Source organism: Azolla caroliniana, unplaced genomic scaffold (genome assembly GCF_043228905.1).
Source record: "Azolla caroliniana isolate FFs.n. ecotype wild unplaced genomic scaffold, voAzoCaro1.0.p SCAF_3, whole genome shotgun sequence".
Taxonomy (NCBI): domain Eukaryota; kingdom Viridiplantae; phylum Streptophyta; class Polypodiopsida; order Salviniales; family Salviniaceae; genus Azolla; species Azolla caroliniana.
Genome location: NW_028230438.1, coordinates 2,588,564 through 2,612,073, shown reverse-complemented (window position 1 = coordinate 2,612,073; position 23,510 = coordinate 2,588,564). Strand labels below are relative to the sequence as shown.

The 23,510-nt window shown below is 37.1% G+C and overlaps 3 protein-coding genes across 6 annotated transcripts; 1 reads left to right on the top strand and 2 right to left on the bottom strand.

Annotated features, from left to right (window-relative positions):
• Window positions 1–1,429: 1,429 nt before the first annotated feature.
• LOC147865861 (uncharacterized) lies at window positions 1,430–6,997 on the bottom strand. Its single transcript, XM_087317557.1, has 2 exons — window positions 5,755–6,997; window positions 1,430–3,244 (listed from the first exon to the last, which is right to left on the bottom strand). Exons 1-2 carry the CDS (start codon window positions 6,995–6,997, stop codon window positions 1,641–1,643), a joined length of 2,847 nt encoding a protein of 948 aa, XP_087173683.1. The 3' UTR covers window positions 1,430–1,640.
• A 3,815-nt stretch (window positions 6,998–10,812) lies between these two features.
• LOC147865860 (putative UPF0481 protein At3g02645) lies at window positions 10,813–14,752 on the bottom strand. Of its 2 annotated transcripts, none has more exons than XM_087316206.1 (2): window positions 14,104–14,752; window positions 10,813–12,525 (listed from the first exon to the last, which is right to left on the bottom strand). In XM_087316206.1, exon 2 carries the CDS (start codon window positions 12,443–12,445, stop codon window positions 11,015–11,017), a length of 1,431 nt encoding a protein of 476 aa, XP_087172332.1. In that variant the 5' UTR covers window positions 12,446–12,525; window positions 14,104–14,752; the 3' UTR covers window positions 10,813–11,014. The 2 variants fall into 2 exon arrangements, with proteins under 2 accessions (XP_087172332.1, XP_087172333.1); XM_087316207.1 differs by lacking the exon at window positions 14,104–14,752 and adding an exon at window positions 13,922–14,072.
• A 4,121-nt stretch (window positions 14,753–18,873) lies between these two features.
• LOC147865859 (putative UPF0481 protein At3g02645) lies at window positions 18,874–21,016 on the top strand. Of its 3 annotated transcripts, none has more exons than XM_087316203.1 (2): window positions 18,874–18,992; window positions 19,047–21,016. In XM_087316203.1, exon 2 carries the CDS (start codon window positions 19,079–19,081, stop codon window positions 20,678–20,680), a length of 1,602 nt encoding a protein of 533 aa, XP_087172329.1. In that variant the 5' UTR covers window positions 18,874–18,992; window positions 19,047–19,078; the 3' UTR covers window positions 20,681–21,016. The 3 variants fall into 3 exon arrangements, with proteins under 3 accessions (XP_087172329.1, XP_087172331.1, XP_087172330.1); XM_087316205.1 differs by having other exon boundaries at window positions 18,885–18,947; window positions 19,008–21,016; XM_087316204.1 differs by having other exon boundaries at window positions 18,911–18,947; window positions 19,005–21,016.
• The last annotated feature ends 2,494 nt before the right edge of the window (window positions 21,017–23,510 follow it).

Here is a 23,510-nt window from a genome sequence, read left to right as displayed (position 1 = left end):
GCTGGGAATGGACATGATAATTGCCAATATGCTTATTCAACCAATCCTGCTATGACTTATGGCAAGCTCAATATTGTAGTGTATCTAGTATATTAGACCATGTTGGGGTAGATGATTGTTTAATGAGATTCATATACAAAATGTGTTTTGCTGGGAATGGACATGGTAAACGAGACACTCGATAATAAATCAATCAGGAATTATTTATGGCAAGCTCAATATTGTAGCGTATCTAGCATATTAGACCATGTTTTTAAGAGTTCATGGACTCTTAGGGTATACATTATGCCTCGTGACTTGCTTTATTTCTACTACTATGAAAAATAACAGAAATAAAGTAGAAGGAAATCCCAAATGAACGAATAAAGCTCCACACTTACATTTTTATGATATAAGAAATGTGAAACATGATAGCATAATATTTAATTCTAGTAATTGGTTTGGCGTTAATGGAGCTGGCCCTTTAGAAATGGTATTATGGGATTCAGGTCATGAGCTACTAAGTTGCAATACATAATGCCCAAATAGAGAAAATATTGAATATAACAAATAAGTGACCTCACCCTTTATGAAAATTATAGAAAATGGAAAGTATCTCAACATTAACATTGCACCACAATGAATCTATATTACTAACCTAGGAATGAACTCTAGTAGAAAAATCTATAACATGCCAAAAAATCATGATTTGAGATTACGTTATTAATAACAATGTATTTAACATAAAATCTATGTAACACAACCATTATTTGGGAAGATCGAAGATGAATCAAAGACCTCCAAACAACTAACGACTATAGTATACAAAAAAAAAGTTTACGTTGAAACTCATATATCTCGACTAGATCATGGGAATTTTGATTTAATTTATCTCCACTGTTGGTCATCTACAACTTTAGACTCACATATTCCTTTGTTCTTTCACATGATAGATTGGCTTATTGAGGCACATCGTTAGTTGGTTTTGGTGGGATCCATGATGAATCAACAGTGAAAGGTTTTCTATACTGATGTCAATGTGTTCGGTTAGAATGCAAAACATTTAATGGTGGAGAGATTTTTAGATTGGTGTTAGCATATTGTTGTCTCTTGTCAATTTGACCTAGATATTGCTTTCCTCTTTCACATGACAAACGAGCTTATCAAGGCAGATGAAGTTTGTGTCAAGAAGGTGACATTGGGGTACAAATTATCGACCTACTATTCTGGCAAATAAGATTGGTGCATAATACTTTCCAATACTCATCCTATTAAGTTGAGCTCTTTAGTAAATTTCTCACTATGCTTTGGGGTATATCCTAATTATGTTCGTGATACGATTAATGTGTACATGATTGGCGAATGAGATTAATATAGAATGTTCTTCATTTTAATTGGGAAAGGATGAGATGATTCCTTGTTTTACAGATGCTTGTACCTGGACACTCAATAATACACTAATCACCAATTAATATTGAAAATGGGATTACAACAACCATGTTTGGTCATGCTTTAATGAGTCCATAAGACTCTTATTCCTAGTCACTAAAAGTTTTTTACTTCTTCCAAGAGTTATGAGCTGCAAATGCAATAATAACAGAAATTAACGTACAATGAAATCCCAACTGAATGACAAATTAATACAAATAACCGAAGCTTCCTTATTGTTGGCCGGAATGACTATTTAGGGCTCGGTAATAGTCTGCGACAGTATACCCTGTCTCCACTAATGAGAATAGGAGCAGTATATACCCGACAATGAGCGAAATCATTAGCCATGGCCGAGAGAAATACTTTTCTCGAAACTCCACATATATGCGACGCCAATGACTCTGATAGTCTTCCAATACATCGTCTATCATTTTGTCCCATTTCTGGCATGGTCCATCCGAGATGTTGATGCACATGTTGTTCCACATCTGGACCAATCTCTCATCACTCCCCAAGTGATTCTGTATCACCTTCGCCTTAGTCAAGATCGCCACATCCTCGGGTGTGTCGATGAGCGAGTCCATGATGACCGCATACTTCGTGAGCTCACCTCCAGCTTTGGAGGTTTGTTCATGTGCAATGAGGTTCCTCAGCGTATCCTCCGTGCCATTGTACACCACAAGCCGTGGGAGATCAAACCGCTGCTTGCTCTCGTCGTAGTGCATCACCGATATGCCACCTTCAATTGCCCTGAAGCGGATGCCAACTTTCGAGAGCTGTGACGCTGTTGGAAGGCGATTGCGATATATAGGTATCTTGTGGGACTCTGCTTGTTCTGTCTGGAAAGGATTCCGTGGTGGTCGTGGGAATGTATTTGTAATTTTCTTGTGAGCTACTTGTTGCATCCACAAAGGATTCGGTAGCCGTGGGAATGTACATGTACTTATCTTGTCAGCTGCTTGTTGCATCCACAAAGGATCCGGTAGTCGTGGGAATCTACATCGATTGGTGCCTTGTGTCTGATTCTTTTGTGGTCGTTCTCTGAGGACCCAAACATATAGGCAATCAAGTAGATGACTGCAATTCTTGCAAAAATCTGGAATTTCGGAATTCTCGTCCTCAAAATTCCAGGTTAAGAATGGATCTACTATTTTGATTAACTCTCTAAGTTTTCTGTTGAGCTCACCCAGTTCTAATTTCCGTTCCCTTGGAAAATCTTCAATGAGCTTCTTTAGAAATGACATGGGAATTTGGTTTCCCATCAAGAACAAGTCCCTCGAAAATTGCTTCACGATGATGTTATTTTTCCAGAGTGTTTGGAAGTGGCCATTTTGCTCAGTTTTGGATTCCGGATCAGTTGCACACATACTCAGAAAGAATTCATAAATGAAGATGCTATCGAGAGTGAGCATAAGTTGGTGCCTTTCAAGGCTATAGTCCAGAGGGTTTGAATAATGGGTGTCGAGAAAAGAACGCGGATCATCGAAGAGGCGTTGCATGAGCTCTTTCACATCTGCTATCTTTTGTCTTTGCATGAATCTCCACACACACAGTTCCTTACAATGATCGGCAGAGCCGTCGCTGTCACGAGGCGTGTCATGCAATGGCCCGATGGTCAGGAGCTGCGGCCGATATGACTCTGGCCTCACATCCAATAATGCTTTGGGTGGCTTCGAAATCTTCAAACTTTCGTTGGACCCATTGGTATGAGCATCAGTAGGCGCATTAATTCTTCTTATCTTGTTTTCTATCCAGTCATCTCCAACAGAACATACAGATTGTCGCTTATCCATTTGAGGTAGGTCTTGTATGTTGATTTCCATGTGGATATTGTCTTAAACTTCTTCTTCAGACTTCCTCTTCTGTGAGCACAAACACTATGCTTTCTAGCAGAAGTCAAGTAGCAGCCCTAGTCTTCTTTTGCAGGAGATAGGAATCGAGAGAAAAAATGACAGAGAGAGAGAGAGAGAGAGAGAGAGAGAGAGAGAGAGAGACAGAGAGAAGAATGCCAGGATCATATGAATGGAGAAAGAGAGAGAGAGACCATTTTATACATAGAAAGAGTGTATTCCATACCTTTTTTTAGTCAAATTTTCTACGATTTCAAAAGTCTCCTGGGTGTGGACATATGTATATGATTCGTGCCATTCTTTAATTTATATTACAATCAAGCATGATCTGGATTTTAGAGACAAAGTTTTCCTTTTTTTATTGGGCAAAGTTGTTTTTGTGTCGCGCTCTGTTGATTAATGATAGTAAATAATACATTACTCATCACATAATTTTCACAAGGTATACTAAGTCCGATTAGAATTTGGTCTCAAATTAACATGAGCAATATGGGGACGAATTCACTCAATCATGTGCAGCAATGCTGTAATTGTTTGAGAGGAAATAAGTACAAAAAAGAAAGAGAAACTTTGTGGACGAATTGACTCAATCAAATGTCTTGGAAAAGCTCATGGAACACTGCATTCCTGAACCCACTGACCTTAACAACCAATTTTTGATCCTCCCCCTCAATATAAAATTAACAAATTAATTAACTGCTTGCTCTTTTTTACTCAGGATCCAGGGACTTTTTGCTCCTTTTAATCCATTGGGAAATCGGTACTTGTTGGTTTTCTTAAACATTAACCTTTAAAATACAAGTATGAATTTCTTAAACTTGTGGTGTGTAACTAATTGGCATCTTTGATGGGATTTAGGCTCAAAATTGTTGCCTCTTTCAATAAAATCATGGTTTCCACTGAGATTCCTTTGTTCTGATCCTATTAATTTAGATTCCTTTATTTTGGCCATTTAGATTCTAAAGCTATGCATTCATATTAGAGGATGATCGAGATGTGGTGCTACATTACAAAATATAAGTGTCACATTCTTATTAATGTTGCTTACTTTTCAATGCCGCGTAAGAAAGTATTTCTTGTCATTGTCATTTCCTCTCTGACATGACTGTTGCCCATCAGGAAGGAACAAGTCCTATCCGTTACTTGTATATATTTTAAAGGTTAAATGTTTCAGAAAGCCAACAAGTATCCCTTTTCCTAATGTTGGGGATCTCAAAAAGACCCAAAGTCAAAAAAGAGCGAAAAGACCCAAAGTCCAAAAGAGCAAGAGTTCAATTAATGAAGACATTATACTCAAACGTTACATTGGGGGGACGCTGCTTTCTACAGAAAATGACACACATTCGCCTCAAGAATCATTCCTGACTGACCCCCATGATCTTGACAACCATTATTGAGAATGTTTTGATCAATTCTAACATTAGCCAAGTCGGGCCCAAGTGAAGCATCCATATTCAAGACAATGTGATTAATGACAATAAATAAATACACTACAACATTCAACATTATGAACTAACATTTCACAACTCTGATCAGAAAGTAGGCATCAAACTAACATGAATAGTTTTGAGAAGAAAAGGGATGGAATTGAATCGTCAATCATTTGCACGGTGTAATTATTTGAGAGGAAATAAAATCATGAAAGTGAGGGAAACCTCTTGTACATTGACATTAACGGTCACAGGAAAATGACCGATTAACAATAACAACTAACAGTTTTATATAATGTATGTGTACTCTTTAACAATAACAATAACAATTTTTCATAGCCTTCAGTAAAAACAGAGCAAATATCAATAGTTACTTACATCAATCTCTATGTAATGCTTTTGGTTTTAAATTTAATTATATGGGAAGAGATAGCCTTCGGCCTCCAACAAAATGTGTGATTTGATTTGACTGACAACAATAGCACGGAAAAGAATCTGGAAGCCCATTGGTTTCTTTTTGTACTTTAGAGTTTTAGGTATCTTAGAATTCCTCCTTCTGTTTCGCTTTCTGAGCATTAAGATCTAATGGAGCACTATAGGGGTCATTAGCATGTCTAGTATCGCAGTATGTGAATTTTGTGAAATTTTTCTCTCTTGCCCATGGTTAACAACAACATTGTCGCCTATAGGATGGAAGCCACGAAGCGACATATTAGTTGCCACTAAATCTGACGTCTTCAATCAAATTTGGCAATGCATTGTATGGCTAAAAGTGGGAGATCAATATGTACGTGATTGTCTAATGAGATTCATACAAAGCAAACTTCATTTTAATTGAGAGAAGACAAGATGATTGCTTATTTTAACCAATGCTTGTAACAAGATACTCAATAATACAATAATCACCAATTATTTATCAGAAGTACAATGTCAGATCGCAAATAGCACATTCGACCATGTTATTATGAGTGCATAAGATTCTTATTCCTTGTCACTTATTTTACGGCTACTAGATCTTCCAAGAGTCTACACTCTCCATTGTTTCTGAGCTTCCTTACTTTAGCTAGATGGTTTTGGTGGTGGTGGGACTCCATGATTGTCTTTTCCATAATAGCCTGCGATTGTGTAGCCTGTCTGCAATAGGGAGAATAGGAGCAGTAGAAACGCCACAATGAGCGAAATGGTTAGCCATGGCCGAGAAAAATACTTTTCACGAAACTCCACATACATCGGGCGCCAATGGCTCTTATAATCCGCCAGTATATCGTGAATCATGCCGTCCCATGTCTCGCATGGTCGAATCTTGATGTTGGTGCACATGTCATTCCACATCTGGAGCAATTTCTCATCACTCCCTAAGTGATTCTCTATCACTCGCGCCTTCGTCAGGATCACTACATCCTCTGCTGTGTCGATGAGCGAGTCCATGATGATCAGATACATAGTGAACTCACCTCCATCTTTGAAGGTTTGTTCATGAGCAAGAAGGTTCCTGAACACATCCTCCGTGTCATGTTCGACGACAAGCCGTGGAATATAAAGCCGAAGTTTTCTCTTGTTGTAGTGCATCACTGATATGCTACCACCTCCAATCGCCCTGAACCGGATGCCGGCTTTAGAGAGTTGAGACGCTGTTGGCAGGCGATCACGACATATGGTTATACTGTGAAAATCTTCCTCCATCTTGTCAGCTGGTTGTTCTGTTCCGTAAGTATCCGATACTCGGCCGAAACGAAATCGATTGGTGCCTTGTCCCTTATTCTGTTCTGATTGTTTTCTGAGGACCCAAACATATAGGCAATCAAGTAGGTGACTGCGACGGCAAAATTCAAGAATTTCAAAACTCTCCTCCTCAGAATAATTCTCGTCCTCCAGATTCTCCTCCTCAGAATAATTCTCGTCCTCCGAATTCTTGAATGGATCGACTTGTTTAACAACATAAAGCAATCCTTTCTTGAGTTCATCCTTTTCGTTCTTGTCTTTGCTTGGAAACTCTTCAATGAGCTTCATTAGAAATGACATGGGAATTTGGTTGCCCATCACGACCAAGTCCCTCAATACTTGGTTGATTGCGATGTCATTGTCGCAGAGTATGTCGAAGTAGTCATGTTCCTTGAGTATGGATGCCCAATCAGTCGGAACAAATATCACGAATTCACAAAGGAAGATGGTATCGACAGTGACCAAAAGTTGGAGGGCTTCATCACTATAATTGGGAAGGTCTGAATAATAGAGGCGAAGATCAGAAGAGTCCTCGAAGAGGCGTTCCATGAGCTCTTCCACATCTGATATCCCATGTCTTACCATGAATCTCTTTACACACAGTGCCTTCCGTTCATCAAGAGAAGAGCTACCACTAAGCATTTCATGCAATGGTCCGATGGTCAGGATCTGAGGGCAATATGACTGTTCCTGACATCCAATAATGCTTTCGGAGGCTTCGAAATGATCCGACGTTCATTGAACCCATTCGTTTCAGCATTAGTATTGGCATTCTTGATCTTGCTTATCATGTCTGCTCTCCATTTGTCTTTTTCAGTAGAGGATTTAGATTGCTCCATTTTAGATGTAAGGCTGATTTATTTCTTTGTTGAAATTCTATTAAACTTCTTCTTCTTCGGTGGGCACAAACTTGATGCTTTCTTCTTGAAGTCAAGTCAAGTAGCAGCCCTAGTCTTTTCTTGCAGAAGATAAGAATTGAGAGAAAAATGAGAGACAGAGACAGAGACAGAAAGAGATGAAGATAAGAATGCCATAATCATGCCATTTTATAGAGAGCAAAGTCAACCCCTTCTGTAAAGGTTCCATTCTTTAGATCAAGGATTATGAGAGTTAAAATTAAGTAATTATTTCCCTCTCATTGATTTAATGGGGAAATAATAAATCATTAGGCATAATCTTAGAAATTCTCAGATTATGATTTTAAAATCCCACCATATTTTAATATCTTAAAATATAATCCTTACACGTTATATCCATGAAAGCATATCAATTCGCCAATCAATCCATGCTAGTTTAATCTAACTCCAATTCCATATTAGGAAATATAGGCAAAAACAATTGTGATTAATTTATTTATAAGTGAAATGTTTAGAAAGTTTGAAAGTACCCTACTTCTGCATTATTGGCCTCTAAGCAACCTACAGTATATATCATAGAAAAACACTGTATGCCACAAAATCATGATTTGAGAATATGTTGCTAGTATGTAATCTGTGAATCAAAACTTGTAACAAAATATTTATGCCTCTCAGATATCATAATTTGGGAAGATGGAAACTTGAAATATTGGAGGCTTCGTTAGAACTAACAAAAAGGCATGTTATAGTCTATTTGAAGTTCATATATATGGACACTCCAAATTCCAAATGAGATGATTTGTTGGGCATTTAATGAACCTATGTGTATTGTCCTCCATTGTCTTCCTAAGTTTGAGCCAAAATACCTTGGATTTCCATATAAATACCTTGGCATTAAATGGCAAATTGGATGACCACAGCGTTCCACTAACCATGGGATGTATGTTAGAACCATGGTGTTATCCTCATCTTTTTCGTTCTTTTGAATAAACTATGGCTTTTCTCCTAGCACATGAACAAGAGTTGAATAATTTTCGTGCTTATTTCCTCTCAAATAATTACACCATATTTAAACAACAATAATTTGTTGAAACATCAAAAGTTCCTTATGTGTTGGATAAAGGCATTACTTCCCCATTGTGGCTCACACACTTAACATTTTTCAAGGATTTTAGAATGTCTTGTTTTATCCCATCATAGTCATCGCAATGTCCCAATCAAAATGTGAGCACTAAACATCAATTTGATGAGAAACAAGAAGAACATGTTAATGGTAAAATAGAAAGCTTCCATCCTTGACTCTTAATTCGTTCTTTTTCATGATCTTGACTGAGTTTTTGAGTAGGTAGGTACTAGGAAAGAGTTATGTACATAAAGCCAACAATCATGGTAGTCAAGGATCACACCAGGCGATACTGATTAAACTAGTGAATATGTTACAACGACAAATCTGTCATGATCTGGTGGGTCTACTATGAGATGTTTTGATCATGAAATGGTGTTATTGTCATCATTGTGGTGTTACCATTGATGGAATTTTGAGAATTCACAAAAGTATGTTATATGCGTAAGTAATTGGCATCTTTGATGCGATTTACGCTCAAAATTGTTGCCGTTTTCTATAAAGTCATGGTTTCCACTGAGATTCCTTTGTTCTGACCCTATTAATTTAGATTCCTTTATTTTGGCCATTTAGATTCTAAAGCTATGCATTCATATTAGAGGATGATCGAGATGTGGTGCTACATTACAAAATATAAGTGTCACATTCTTATTAATATTGCTTACTTTTCTATGCCGCGTAAGAAAGTATTTCTTGTCATTGTCATTTCCTCTCTGACATGACTGTTGCCCATCAGGAAGGAACAAGTCCTATCCGTTACTTGTATATATTTTAAAGGTTAAATGTTTCAGAAAGCCAACAAGTATCCCTTTTCCTAATGTTGGAACTTGGGGATTCAAAAAGACCCAAAGTCAAAAAGCGCAACAATTCGAGGAATGAAGACATTATAATCAAACGTTACATACACACATTCGCCTCAAGAGTCATTCCTGACAGACCCCCATGATCTTGACAACCATTATTGAGAATGTTTGATCAATTCTAATATTATCCAAACACTCATTAGCCAAGTTGGGCCCAACTGAAGCATCCATATTGACGACAATGTGATTAATTAGACTACAGCATTTAACATTACGATTTAACATTTCACAACTCTGATCAGGAAGTAGGTATCAAACTAACATGAATAGTTTGAGAAGAACAGACGTAGAATTGAATCCTCAATCATTTGCATGGCGTAATTATTTGAGAGGAAATAATCATGAAAGTGACGGAAACCTCTTGTACATTGACAGTAACGGTCACAGGAAAATGGTTAGTTAAAAATAACAATTAACAACTTTACATAATGTATGTGTACTTTAACAATAACAATAACAATTTCTGGTAGCCTTCAGTAAAAACAGAGCAAATATCAGTAATCAATCTTTATGCAATGCGTTTGGTTTTAATTATATTGGTGGAGTCAAGACATATGAAAGAATGGGTTTTTATATATACTTTGAAAGAAATAGCCTTCAGACTCCAACAAAATGTGTGATCTGATCTGATTTGATTTAACTGACAGAATAGCAAGGAAAAGAATTTGGAAGCATAGTTTTCAGCCTCGTGAGAGAGCAGGGAAAAGCTCGCGGAAGGCTTGTCACAGTAAAATCAATGGCTCCATTTCAAAGGAGTGGAAACCTGTGTGAAGAAATCCTTCTTATCGATTTCATGAGGCCATGGGAGATGAAAAAACTTCAATTTTGTTCCATTGCTTTTTGCTTTTTGCTTTCTGTTTCCTTTTCTCATTTAGTCCATAGATTTCTCTCGCTTGAATTGAGTGGAAAATGGCATGATTCTTGGCTTCACACACATGGTTTCCATAGTTACTTACTAGTACTAATTTCAAACATTTAATTAGTATTCAATGCCTCTGATTTTTCTCAAATCATTTGTGTTTGGTTTGAGAAATTTTCATCGGTTGTTGGAACTTGGCTCCCTTGGTTTCTTTTTTTAAAATTTTTGAGCATTAGGTATCTTAAAATTCCTCCTCTGGTTTCTCTTTCGCTTTTTGAGCATGAGGGGTCATTGGCATGTCTTGTATCAGTATGTGTGAATTTTGTGAACGTAAAGGGCATTGACGGATGTACAGAATGGTGGTATTTATCCTCTTCTTCCTTCTCTGCCTTCCATATAAAGCTATGGCTTTTCTTCTGGTAAATGTACAAGAAGAATCCGTTATTTTCATACTTAGTTGCTTTCAAACAATTACACCATGCAAACCATTGAGGAGCCGTTTCATCCCCATTTTTTTTCAAATTATTCCTGCTAATAATGGAGACCTTATTCATATCACCATACAGTGTGAGGGCAAGAAGTCATGGATGCGTGAAATGGGGAGAGGTACTTAATGTAAATGACTTTAATCTACAAGAAAGTATCAAGTTAGTACATACAGAAGAAGAAGGTAAAGAGATGGGGTCACAATATATATGCAATAAGGAGATCAATCTTGCAAATAGCATATTCGACCATGTTTTTATGAGTCCATAGGACTCCTATTCCTTGTCACTGCAAATGGAAAAATAACAGAAATAACATACAATGAAATCCCAAATGAATGAAAAATAACAGAAATAACAAAGCTTTTTAATTTTTGCCCTAGGGTTTGAGGAAGGTTCGGTCATCAAATTAGGGCTAAAATTGGTAATAGCCAGCGATTGTATAGCCTGTTTGCAATAATGAGAATAGGAGCAGTAGAAATGCCACAAGGAGCGAAATCGTTAGCCATGGCCGAGAAAAATACTTTTCACGAAACTCCACATACATCGGACGCCAAGGGTTCTCATAGTGGTGCAGTATATCGCGTATCATGTTGTCCCATCTCTCACATGGTCGATTCCAGACAGTTATGCACATGTCGTTCCACATCTTGACCAACCTCTCATCACTGCCCAAGTGATTCTCTATCACCCCCGCCTTTGTCAAGATCGCTACATCCTCTGGCGTGTCGATGAGCGAGTCCATGATGACCGCATACTTAGTGAACTCACCTCTGATTGTGGAGGTTTGTTCATGGGCAAGGAGGTTCCTCAGCACATCCTCCGTGCCATTGTACACAACAAGCCGTGGAAGATTGAACCGATGCTTACTCTCGTCGTAGTCCATCACTGCTATGGCACCTTCAACTGCCTTGAACCGGATGCCGGCTCTAGAGAGCTGAGATGCTGTTGGCAGGCGATCACGAAACTTAGTTTTCTTTCGAGGTGATTGTTTCATCCCGAAAAGATTCTGTAGTCGTGGGAATCTACAAGGATTCATGCCGTTACTCCCATTCTTTTGTAATCGTTCCCTGACTACCCAAACATATAGGCAATCAAGTAGATGATTGCAATTGACAAACTCGGGAGTTTCAAAAATCTGGACAATCTCTGTTAGGGACAAACTCTGGCTGATAAGGAATGGATCATTTGTTGCAACAGCATAAAACAATCCTTCCTGGAGTTCATCCCATTTGAATTCGTGTTTCTTTGGAAACACTTCAATCAGCTTCACTAGAAATGACATGGGAATTTGGTTGCCTATTACAAACAAGTCCCTCCCTACTTGCTTGTATGTGATGTCATTGTTGCAGAGTGTGCAGAACTGGGTGTGTTCCTCGAGTATGGAATCCCATTCAGTCGGCATAAACAGTAAGAATTCGCGAATGAAGATGGTATCCACTGTGACCAAAAGTTGAAGGGACTCAGAACTATATTTGGGAATGCCTGAATAATGGATGTGAAGATCAGAAGGGTCATAGAAGAGGCGTTGCATGAGCTCTTCCACATCTGATATCTCATGTCCTCTCATGAATTTATTCACACACAATGCCTTACAATCATAAAGAACAGGGCTCCCACTAAGCATTTCATGTAATGGTCCGATCGTCAGGATCTGAGGCCGATATGACTCTGGCTTGACATCCACTAATGCTTTTGGAGGCTTCGAAATCTCGGTGTACACATGTGCATCAGCATTAGTATTAGTCTCATTGATCCTTATTATCATGTCTGCTCTCCATTTGTCTTCTTTAGTACAGGATTTAGATTGATCCATTTCACGTGTAAGGTTGATTTCCTTGTTCATATTCTCTTAAGCTTCTTCTTTGAATTTCTTCTTCGGTGGGCACAAACTTGATGCTTTCTTGTACAAGTACCAGCCCTAGTCTTTTTTTGCAGGAGATAAGAAAAGAGAGAAAAATGTGTATGAGAAAGGGAGATAAGAATGCCAGAATTATATGTATGGAGAGAGAGAAACCACAATCATGCCATTTTATACATAGAAAGCAAATACTCCCTTCTGTTTTTTAGTCAATTATTCTATGATTTCAGACATCTCATGGTTGTGATCAGTCCAGATCAGTCCACAGAGAGGGATGCACTAACAACATGGGCTCAAAAGCTCCCTCTCTCCATCACAAAAAAAAGACTTCACCTCTCAAATCAAGAAGCATACCAGAATTGATTAGTTAGAATTGAATGGAGAATGTGCTTCCTCTTAAAAATGACATGATTCTTAGGTCCACACATGTACTCGAGAAATCACAGATTCTGATTCATATTTCTCTCTTCCTCTCTCCTTATCATAGATAGATAAATAGATAGAATATAGACTTTCTAATCATCTGGGGAAGGAACTCATAGAGATGTATAAAAAGAAGAGTGGTACTATTTAACCTAATCCTACAATAAAGTATCAACTTAGTGCCCAACAGAAGAACAAGAGGAGGAGATCAATCTTACAATTCCAATGAAATAACCCACCCCAGTTGTGCGACTTCATGAACAACCCAACTTCACCAAAGATGAATGGGGACACTACATGAAGGAGATGATCAATGTGCATGTTGATGCAGCTGTTTTCAATGAGAGTTGGATGAGTTTGATGCCTCCCCAAGCATTGGTGGAAGTGAAGCCACAGTTTTATTACCCTAAAATACTGACCATTGGTCCATTGTATCAAAATCTTGGGCCCCCCCATTGATAATTGAAAGGCATTATGTGTGAACAAATTCATGGAAAGACATGGGATATCCGGGGTGGAAGACCTCATACAAGACCTCACCTCTCATCAATAGGATGAACTTAGCCACATCTATAATCTCAACCTCCCCCAATCTGATTTCGACTGGCTCCAACTTCTAGTCACTGTCGATTCACGAATTCTTGCTGTTTCTATCGATACCCCAACCCATAATCCATTCTCCTCTACCCAAGTTCCGGAGAGGATATTTATGAACTCTTCTCGGTTCAAAAACACAACATTGATCAATATTTGCAAGCATCTACTCGACTCTTTCTATTTTTCATGCACTGAAACTTTCAAAGAATCTTCGAGACTATCTGATTCTGATCAGATTTTACATATGTTGTACAAGTGTGACCATATTATTATAATTGGTATTGTGCTTCACAAATGTGTTTTGTGATCACTGACGTTAATCACAACTTGTCATTACCCGGCCCAGCACATGGTCCACAGAGAGGGAGGCACAAGCAAGTTGGACTAAAAATCTCCTTATCACTGAAAAACAACTTCACCTCTCAAAATCAAGAAGCTTACCTGTATCAGAGTCCGCGGTCACTCTCTGAAGTGGTACAAGAATTAACTAAAAATGGAATAGATCATTTGCTTCCTACCAAATATGGCATTCATTATGGTCTCTCTTTCCCCTATTTTTCACTCTATTCTTATCTCCTATATTTTTGTTGGTTGAGCAACTGTTGTCAGTTTGACCCATCGACCTCTGTATTTGGTCGAGGCCCAAGGGCTAATATGCAGCAGGTTTTAATTACTGAAGGCCTTGAGTTCAACAGTAACTAATTATCAAAATATTGATTTCCAAAACAATTTCCTTTGATAACCCTTTCTGTGAAAATGGCAAATCATTTTGCAGCGCTCCCTATAAAATTGGGAATTGTTACACTGCGAATCATGTAATGAATTCTCTTCTTCATAGTTAAGATGGCAGCACGCACAGCTATCTTCCCAAAGGTTGGTGCTCCTGCAGAGCCATGGTGTTTATCAATCATGTACATAATGATCTCGAGGAGGGTTTCTTCCTCTTCCCTTAACTCATGCCACAGAGATGATCTTCTATAGTCCCAAAATGGCCGGACGAGACTGACTCTTACAGAGATCTCATGCCCGTTTGGCCTCCTAATTCTGCGACGTTCTTGTGCCTCGAAACCCTAAAATCTTTCTCCCTGAGTAATTCCTTCATCTTTTTTCTTCTCCTCCTCCTGCAGATAAGGATCTGTGAGGATGAAGGCAAAAGCAGGGATGGATGAAACAAAACAAAAAACAAAATTCGGATGTAGACAAAATGCAGACAGAGAAGAGGAAGAGAAGAAGAGATCAAAGGTCTGCAGAAGAGAGAAAATCAGATTGATGAATGATTATGAGAGATAGATGAGATAAAGAAACAATACCAGGGAAACTTACACATAACCAAAAGAATATAAGACATTGGGATGGGATGGAGTGAAGGACAAGAGATTGGCATGTAGTAAAAGACAAGACATTGGGATGGAGTGAAACAGAGCATAGAGATCATACGCATAGATAAGACTCAAGAGTGGCTTCGAGATTACGAGAAGCATCTAACGGAAAAAGGTTTCGTGAGCAAACGGAAAGGAATGTCTGAGTCCCAACCCAATAATACTTTGTTGAGCTTATCCTTTTCTATGTTGGGTTTCATTGGAAACTCTTCAACCAGCTTCATTAGAAATGAGATAGGAATTTGGTTGCCCATCAAGAACGAGTCCCTAAGAAATTGGTTGGTTGTGATTTCAGTTTTGCAGAATGTGTAGAAGTGTTTGTATTCCTTGAGTTGGGATTTGTATTCTTAAGTTTCATATTGACATTCAATCCATAGACACAACAACATTTCATAAATGAAAATGGTATCAACAGTGACCATAAGTCCAAAGGCTTGAATAATGGATTTCGAGATTAGAAGGGTCATCGAAGTCGCGTTTCATGAGCTGCTTCCATGAATTTCAACGCGCATGTAGCCTTATGATGATCAACAATAGAAATCTTTGAACTTTCATTGGACACATTTGTATGAGCATCAGTAGCATTATTGATCCTTATTATCATGTTTTCTCTCCATTTGTCTTCTTTAGTACAATACTTAGATTGATCCATTTGACATCTAAGGTTGATTTCCTTGTTGAAATTCCCTTAAACTTCTTCTTCTTGGTGGGCACAAACTTGATGCTTTCTTCTACAAGTCAAGCACAAACCCTAGTCTTGCCTTGCAGTCTGCAAGAGATAGGAATAGAGAGAAAAATGAGGGAAAGAGAGAGGGTGGGGGGGCATAAGAATGCCATAATCATAGAAATTCTACTAATTACATTAACAACAATAATTATATGCGAAGGAATTCATGGAAATACGGGGGATATCAAATATGGAAGAGCTAAAGCCATATAACCTCATCCCTGACCATAATGGGGCCAATAGTCATTTCATTTCCCATAAAGATCAAATGCTCTCTTGCATATTTCTTGATCAATTCTTGAATTGTTGGGCTCGAGAACTCATCTTCTTTCATTTTTGTGATCTTGACTGAGTATTTGAGTAGGTAGGTAAGCTACTAGGAAAGAGTTATGTGCGTGAAGTCAACAAAAGAAAAGAAAAGAAGGGGGTCCTATTCCTTCTTGTTGAGCACTCCTTTTTCTTGAAGAAGTGGAAAGAGAGGTTGTCCCCCCGTTGTAGGAGCGAAGAAAGCTAGTAAATTTCACACACGAAGGAAAGTCCTAGTAGATCACTACAATGTCATAGTGACATATTTGTGTGGATTTGTAATCGATAAAGATTACAGTAATTTCAATTCTTTAAAAATTAAATTATTATTTAGTAGCATTATGAATCAGATGATGATGTAGCGCTACATTAAAAATATAAGTGTCCTATTCTTACCTTCCTAACTAATGGGAAAGTAGCTTCATTTTGGATAAAAAAAAGTCTCCTATTCTTATTAATGCCACCTACTTTTCAAAGCAGCATTTTTTTTTTCTCTTTGCCATTTTCTCCCACATAATTATTGCCCATCAAGAACTTTTCAAATACACTTGGATATTTTAAAGATTAATGTTTCCTAATGTTGGGAATCAAGAAAGCCTACGAAGGATCCCTTTTCCTAATGTTGGGGATCCCAAAAAGAGCAAAAAGTATTCCAAAGTCAAAAAGAGCTCCTACACATATGAGGCAAAATTATCACTAGGCAAATTGGGGATACACACATATGACCATGGAATTGCAAAATAGGTATACATATGGATACAATACATAACATTATTACATGGCTTATTACAATGATGTGGATGCACATAATTATATTGATGGCCTTTTCCCCAACATTGTTCACAGTCTTTCATTAACACCACATCTCTTAAAATTTTACATTGTATGAATTGAATCAATTCATCTTTTTTTTTTTTCGAATCCTTTGTTTTAGTTTGAGCAATTTCAGACCCCGATGGACACCTTGATCTTAGTAGATAGACATCTTTATGTTACAACTTTTATCTCTCTTTAGAATTTAGAACACTTGGATATTAATACATTGAGTTGGTCATATTTTAATATCTTCAAATATATTTCTTACACGTGATATCTATCAAAGCAATATTAGGCATAATGCATGAAGATTTGTGAACAACTTGAGTATACAAAAAAACATTGTAAGTTGAAACTTGAAACTCATATCTATAGACTAGATCGTGTGATTTCTCATTTGATTTACCTTAATCATTGGCTATCTATAACTCCAGAGTTGAATATTCCTTTCTTCTTTCAAATGATGGTCGAGCTTGCTGAAGCACATCTTCAATTGGTTTTGGTGATCCATTAAGACTCAAGGTTGGAAAGCTTTCTTTATTGACATGTTCTTGTTTCTCATCAATTTGATGTTTAATTGCACATTTAACCTTGAAAAATGTTAAATGTTGACCCACAATGTCAAAGTATTGCCTTTATTCACCATATACAGAACTTTTGATATTCTGACAAATTATTATTCTTGTCATATATATGAAGTTACCTTATGATGTTACATAAGGTCTTCATAATTTTAATTTGCTCCTATATTTCCCTTTAAAAGACAGATAAACATGTTTGTTATTTACTATCCCTGTTGCTAAAGGTTATGTGAACCATGAAGAGTAAATTCTGATTCATTGCAATCTACACATTATGAATACGTATGAGTACATGCAATAATTAGGAATTCAGTAGCATGAAACTTACATATATTCAATTTTTTGTTCTTGATTTGATGAATATTACCTTTGAAGATACACAAAATCGATATATATATATATATATATATGGAAAATTTCTACCCTCTATTTGGATAACAATAATATACTCGACATTCCTATTTGACAAAGATAATATCATAGTAGGCATACAATATAGGAAAATGACATTCATTCCGGGCTCCATACATATGCTCCAAATTCCCATACATCGAAACCCTTTGACCTCCCGCTTCTTTTCGAGAGACTTGGATAGAAATGAAACTAGGTCTAGTATAAAGCCATTTCCTTATAGAACATGTTTCTTTTACTAGAACCATTTAGCTTAAGCTCTATTTTATTTTGTTTTGTTTTGTTTTTATTTTTTCTTTCGATGAATGGGTAAATACCCCATTTTTGTTGTAAACCAATTGTCTCACGGGCCAATTTTGGCCTTAGAAGACGTTAATATATTTTTCTTTCTTTCTTTCTTTTCTCTCTCTCATATTTCTGTCTCCTGGTAGATATATTTTATTTAAAATTACATTATTAGTAATTGTTTAAACATAGAAGCTATATGCCACAAAAGTATTATTTGGGAAGATGGAAGTTGAATCAAAGATTTGTGAACAACTAACAACTTGAGCATACAAAAAAGTATCTTAAGTTGAAACTCATATATATGGACTAGATCTGATTTATCTCAATCATTGGTCATCTATAACTCTAGACTTGGATATTCCTTTTCTTCTATCACATGACATAAGCTTATTGAGAACGTTCTTAGTTGGGTTTGATGGATCCATGAAGACTCGATGGTGGAATGTTTTCTTTATTGACGTTGTCAACATCTGTCGGTGATATCCATGAAGATTCAAGGGTGGAAGTTTTTCTATATTGATGTAAATAACATGTTCTGGTCCGATACACAAAGCCTCGAGGGCGGAAGTCTTTCTATATTCATGTCGTAACACGTTTTGGTGGGATCCAAGAAGAGTCAAGCGTGGAAGTCTTTACATATTGATGTCGTAACACGTTTTGGTGGGATCCAATAAGAGTCAAGGGTAGGAGCCTTTCTATATTGATGTCATCAATTTTGGTAGCAAAACTTCCACCCTTGACTCTGCTTGGATACCACCAAAAATGTCTTGACATCCCTACCCTTGACTTTTCTTGGATGCCACCACCAAAATGTGTTCACACCAATACATAAACACTTAAAAGGTGTATAAAAAGAGGAATGGATGGTAGTTTGATAATCTACAAGAAATTTATCAGTTTAGAAGAAGAAAAAGAGGAAGAAAGTATTAGTGAAGAAGAAGAAGAAGAAGTAGAAGAAAGTATTAGTGAAGAAGAAGAAGAAGTAGAAGAAAAAGAGGAAGAAAGTATTAGTGAAGAAGAAGAAGAAGAAGTAGTAGTAGTAGTGGTAGTTGTAGAAGAAGAAGAAGAAATATTAGTAGTAGTTTAAGAGATGGGGGAGAATATCAACAAAGAAACCAGGATTACAATCCAACCCAATTGGGCTGCTGTGCATCCACATAAACCCATCCCTCCAAACCATACAAACCACTCCATTGGGCAGCATCCTCAATATAGGTCCACTGCCGATGACAATGGCTGGAGAGAGCAAATGCTAACAAAGATCAAGAATACTGCCGATAACCGTAATACAAAATTTCTACCCGGGCAGGAAACCTCCAAGGAAATTCCGAAGATTTCGATTCCTCCTGATGGATTCTTCAAGAACAAACAAAGACCATATTGCCCCGAAGTCCTGACCATCGGACCATTGTATGCCGATCTTGGGACCAAATTTGACTTTGATGATCGTAAGGCACTCTGTGTGAAGAACTTCATGGAAAGACATGGGAAATCAGAGGTGGAAGACCTCATAAATTACCTCATTCCGGAGCCCTACTATCTTGAAAAAGATTATTCATGCCCCCCGGGCAAAAAATATACCAATGAGTCGCTAAAATTTCTGCTCACTGTCGATACCATCTTCATTCATGAATTCTTGCTCTTCTTTAGCCCTTCATGTTCAAATTCCCACCATTCGGAACTCGACTATATTTTGCATTTGTTCGACAGCAAACATATGGGCCACCATGAACCTACCATGCCCCACTACTTATCCACTTCCTTCAACAATGGAGTTGAATGGAACCAAGTTTGGAGGGACTTGTTCTTGATAGGCAACCAAATTCCCATGTCATTTCTAAAGAAGATTGCAGAGCATCCAGAGATCTCCGGATTGAAAGATTTCCAAACTGATAGGCATCCAAACATAGCTACCCATGTCAAATTGAAAAATCTCCAGAGAGTGTTAGTAGATACTGTTGTGAGAAATTGTCCATTCCCCAAGGGCCATAGTGATTGGCCCAAGCATTTTCGGAATCCAAATTTATTCAACTGCAATCATCTACTTGATTGCCAATATGTTTTGGTTACACACGAAATACATGAGCCGCAATTACAAGAGACTTGGCAGACGAATCAAGGAGCCGGCACGCTAACATCTAATCATCGCGATCGCCTGCCAACAGCATCCCAACTATCGAAAGTCGGCATCAGATTCAAGGCATGTGAAGGTAACATATCGGTCATCAAGTATCATCCAGTGACACTTCACCTTGATCTTCCACGGATTGTCGTGTACAAAGGCATGGAGCATGTGCTGAGGAACCTTCTTGCCTATGAACAAAGCTCCAAAGATGGAGGTGAGTTTACTAAGTATGCTATCATCATGGACTCCCTCATTGACACACCAGAGGATGTAGCCATCTTGACAAAGGCAGGGGTGATAGTGAACCACCTCGGGGATGATGTTGAGTTGGTCAACTTGTGGAACGAGTTGTACGACACCAACATTGTGATTAAATCATGCGAAAGATGGGACAAGATGACAAGCGATGTACTAGAACACTATCATAGCCCTTGGCGTCCCATGTATGTGGAGTTTCGTGAAAAGTTTTTCTCTCGCCCATGGTTGACGGCATCGGTCACTACTGCGATCCTACTCCTCATCTTGACATTTTTGCAGACTTTCTACACGATCTTAGCCTATTACTAATGGAATCTCAAAATCAACCCTAGAGCGCATGACGAAGCTCAAACACAATAATCAAGTGTTTGAGCTTTCATTCCGTTGTTCATTTCTTGGATCTCATTTGACTCTATTACTTTATTGATGTCTATTCAATTTACAATCCATATGAACTTTTATCATTGTGGAAGATTGTTCTAAGCATTTATGTGCTTAGAAATAAGAACATGGTGAGACATGGCATTGTATTTACGACATCTTGATTGAGTAATTATTTGTTACAAGAATTGTTGACGGGTCTTAAGTGACACTTGTTATAATAAATAATAGTAACTTGATTGGTGCTTAATACATGCTTGAGTATTTATCTGTTACAAGGATTGTTAATGGGTTTAAAGTGTGACTTGTAATAAATAGCATTAACTTGATTGGTGTTGAATGTATGCTTGAGTAATTATTTGTTACAACTCTATGATTCAAATCTCCTACCAATTGATAGTTCTTAACCAAATCTCATACCAATTGAGAAAATGTTAATCAAACATGGTGTCTACTCTAGCTTAAATAAATCAACACCTCTTTTCATATTATATAGTGTTGTCTAATTAGTAGCATTCTTATGATGATGTGGTGCTACATTAAAAATATAAGTGTATTATTTATATGAATGTCACTTACTTTTTAATGCCCCATTTGTTTTTTATTCTTTGCCATTTTCTTGCACATGATTGTTGCCCATCAAGAACTTTTCAACCCATTACTTGTATATTTTAAAGGTTAACATTTCAGAGAGGCAATAATGTTGGGAATTCCAAAAAGAGCAAAATGTGCCAAAGTAAAAAAGAGCAAGCATTTAATTAATTAAAACATTATCCTCGAATGTTATACTTGATACCCAATGTTTACTTATGAATGTCTTTACATAAATACAAATGCTCTCCCAAAGAAATAATGAACAGAGCATTTGATTTTTATCGAAATCAGATGATTATTGGTTCATGGGGATACCCACAGATTCCCATTACAATTAATTATCTCCGTCATGTCCTTCTCCCAGTTTAATTATCTCCCTCTCTCTCTCTCTCTCTCTCTCCCAATTTACTTATCTCCCTCTTATCTATCTCTCTCCCAATTTAATTCTCTCTCTACTAGCATTTGATATGAAAAAAGCGTTCTTTTTTATATAGCATATGTAAATTATCCATTGCAAGGCGATGTTTAACTTCAATTAAACGTTGCAAAAATCCATGTGATGCCTTGGATCTGTAAAACCTTGGGAAAAACTCGGTGATGAAAATATAAGAATGAATAAGAGGAGGAAGAAGACGAAGAATGAAAAGGGATTGTGAGTCAAAACACATCAGGTCACAAGTCTTTGATTCAACTTCCGTCTTCGCAAATAATGGTTTTGTGGCATATAGAGTTTATGTTGGTTTTCATGGTTACGAATAACGTAATCTCAAATCATGATTATTTGACATATTATAGATTTGTATGGAGAGAGAGATCTGAGACACCACAATCATGCCATTTTATATATAAAGTGCAAATATTCCACTCCGTTTTTGAGTCATTTCTTGTATTATTTCAGACATCTCATGGGATCTCATGAGTAAAATCAACTCTATGATCGCATCAATAGCAAAGTCAAACTTCTTACTTTAAAGGTTTGTGCACATGCAAGTAATTTGCTTATTTGATCCATCAATATTTTTTTTATTCTAGATCGCAAATCCATATGAGGGAATAAGCTATATACATAGGGATTGTTGAGAAGCAAGATTAGTTATAGAAAAGAAGATGTTAACAATATAGGAAATTTTCAGACCTTGAGGTATTCATGGCTTCCATGCCAAAATAAGAGCAATAAATTCTATGGCAAATAATGAACATCATCATTAGCCTTGCTTTTAAATGGCTGTTAGAACCATTTCTATTCCTGGTGTGTAACACGTGTTCAGAAGCAAAGCATTCTGCGTCAAACGAAAATTGTAATGAGTTTTGAGACATAACACAACTTTAAAGTCAAACAAGGGTTATGAAGAACTGTAATTAAAATACAACATCAAAACCATGGCTTTAGGGTTGTAAGTATAAGTTTTACCACCACATTACCATGTTCCTATGCAACATGCAGAATGTAACTTCTTATATATGAAAACAATAATAATTTGTCCAAATATCAAAAGTTCCTTATATGGTGGATAAAGGCATTACTTTCACATTGTGGCACAACATTTAACTTTTTACAGGTTGTTAGAATGTCTTGAGTCATCATAGTCGTTGTAAAGTTCTAATCCAAATGTTCCCACTAAATAACAAATTGACAAGAAACAAGAATATGCTTGTATCCCACCAAAACTTGAGTCTTCTTCTATCCCACCAAAACTTGTTAATATAAATATAGCAAAACTCCCACATTTGAGTGTGCTTGGATCCCACCAAAACACATTGACATCAATATAGAAAAACATCCACCCTTGAGTATTCATGTGCTTTGATAAGCTCGGTTTTCATGTGAAAGAAGAAACTTGGAATATCTAGGTCAAATTGACGAGAAACAAGAACATGGTGACATCAATATAAAAATCTTTCCACCCTTAAATGTTTTGCATCCCATCAAAACACATTGACATCAGTATAGAAAACCTTCCACCTTTGATTCATCAAGGATCCCACCAAAATCCACTAAGGAAAGGAATATCCAACTCTAGAGTTATAGATGACCAATATTACAGATAAATCAAATGAGAATCCACACAATCTAGTCCACATATATAAGTTTTAACTTATAACTATTTTTGTATACTCTACTTGTTAATTGTTTGCAAGTCTTCAATTCATCTTTGATCTTTCA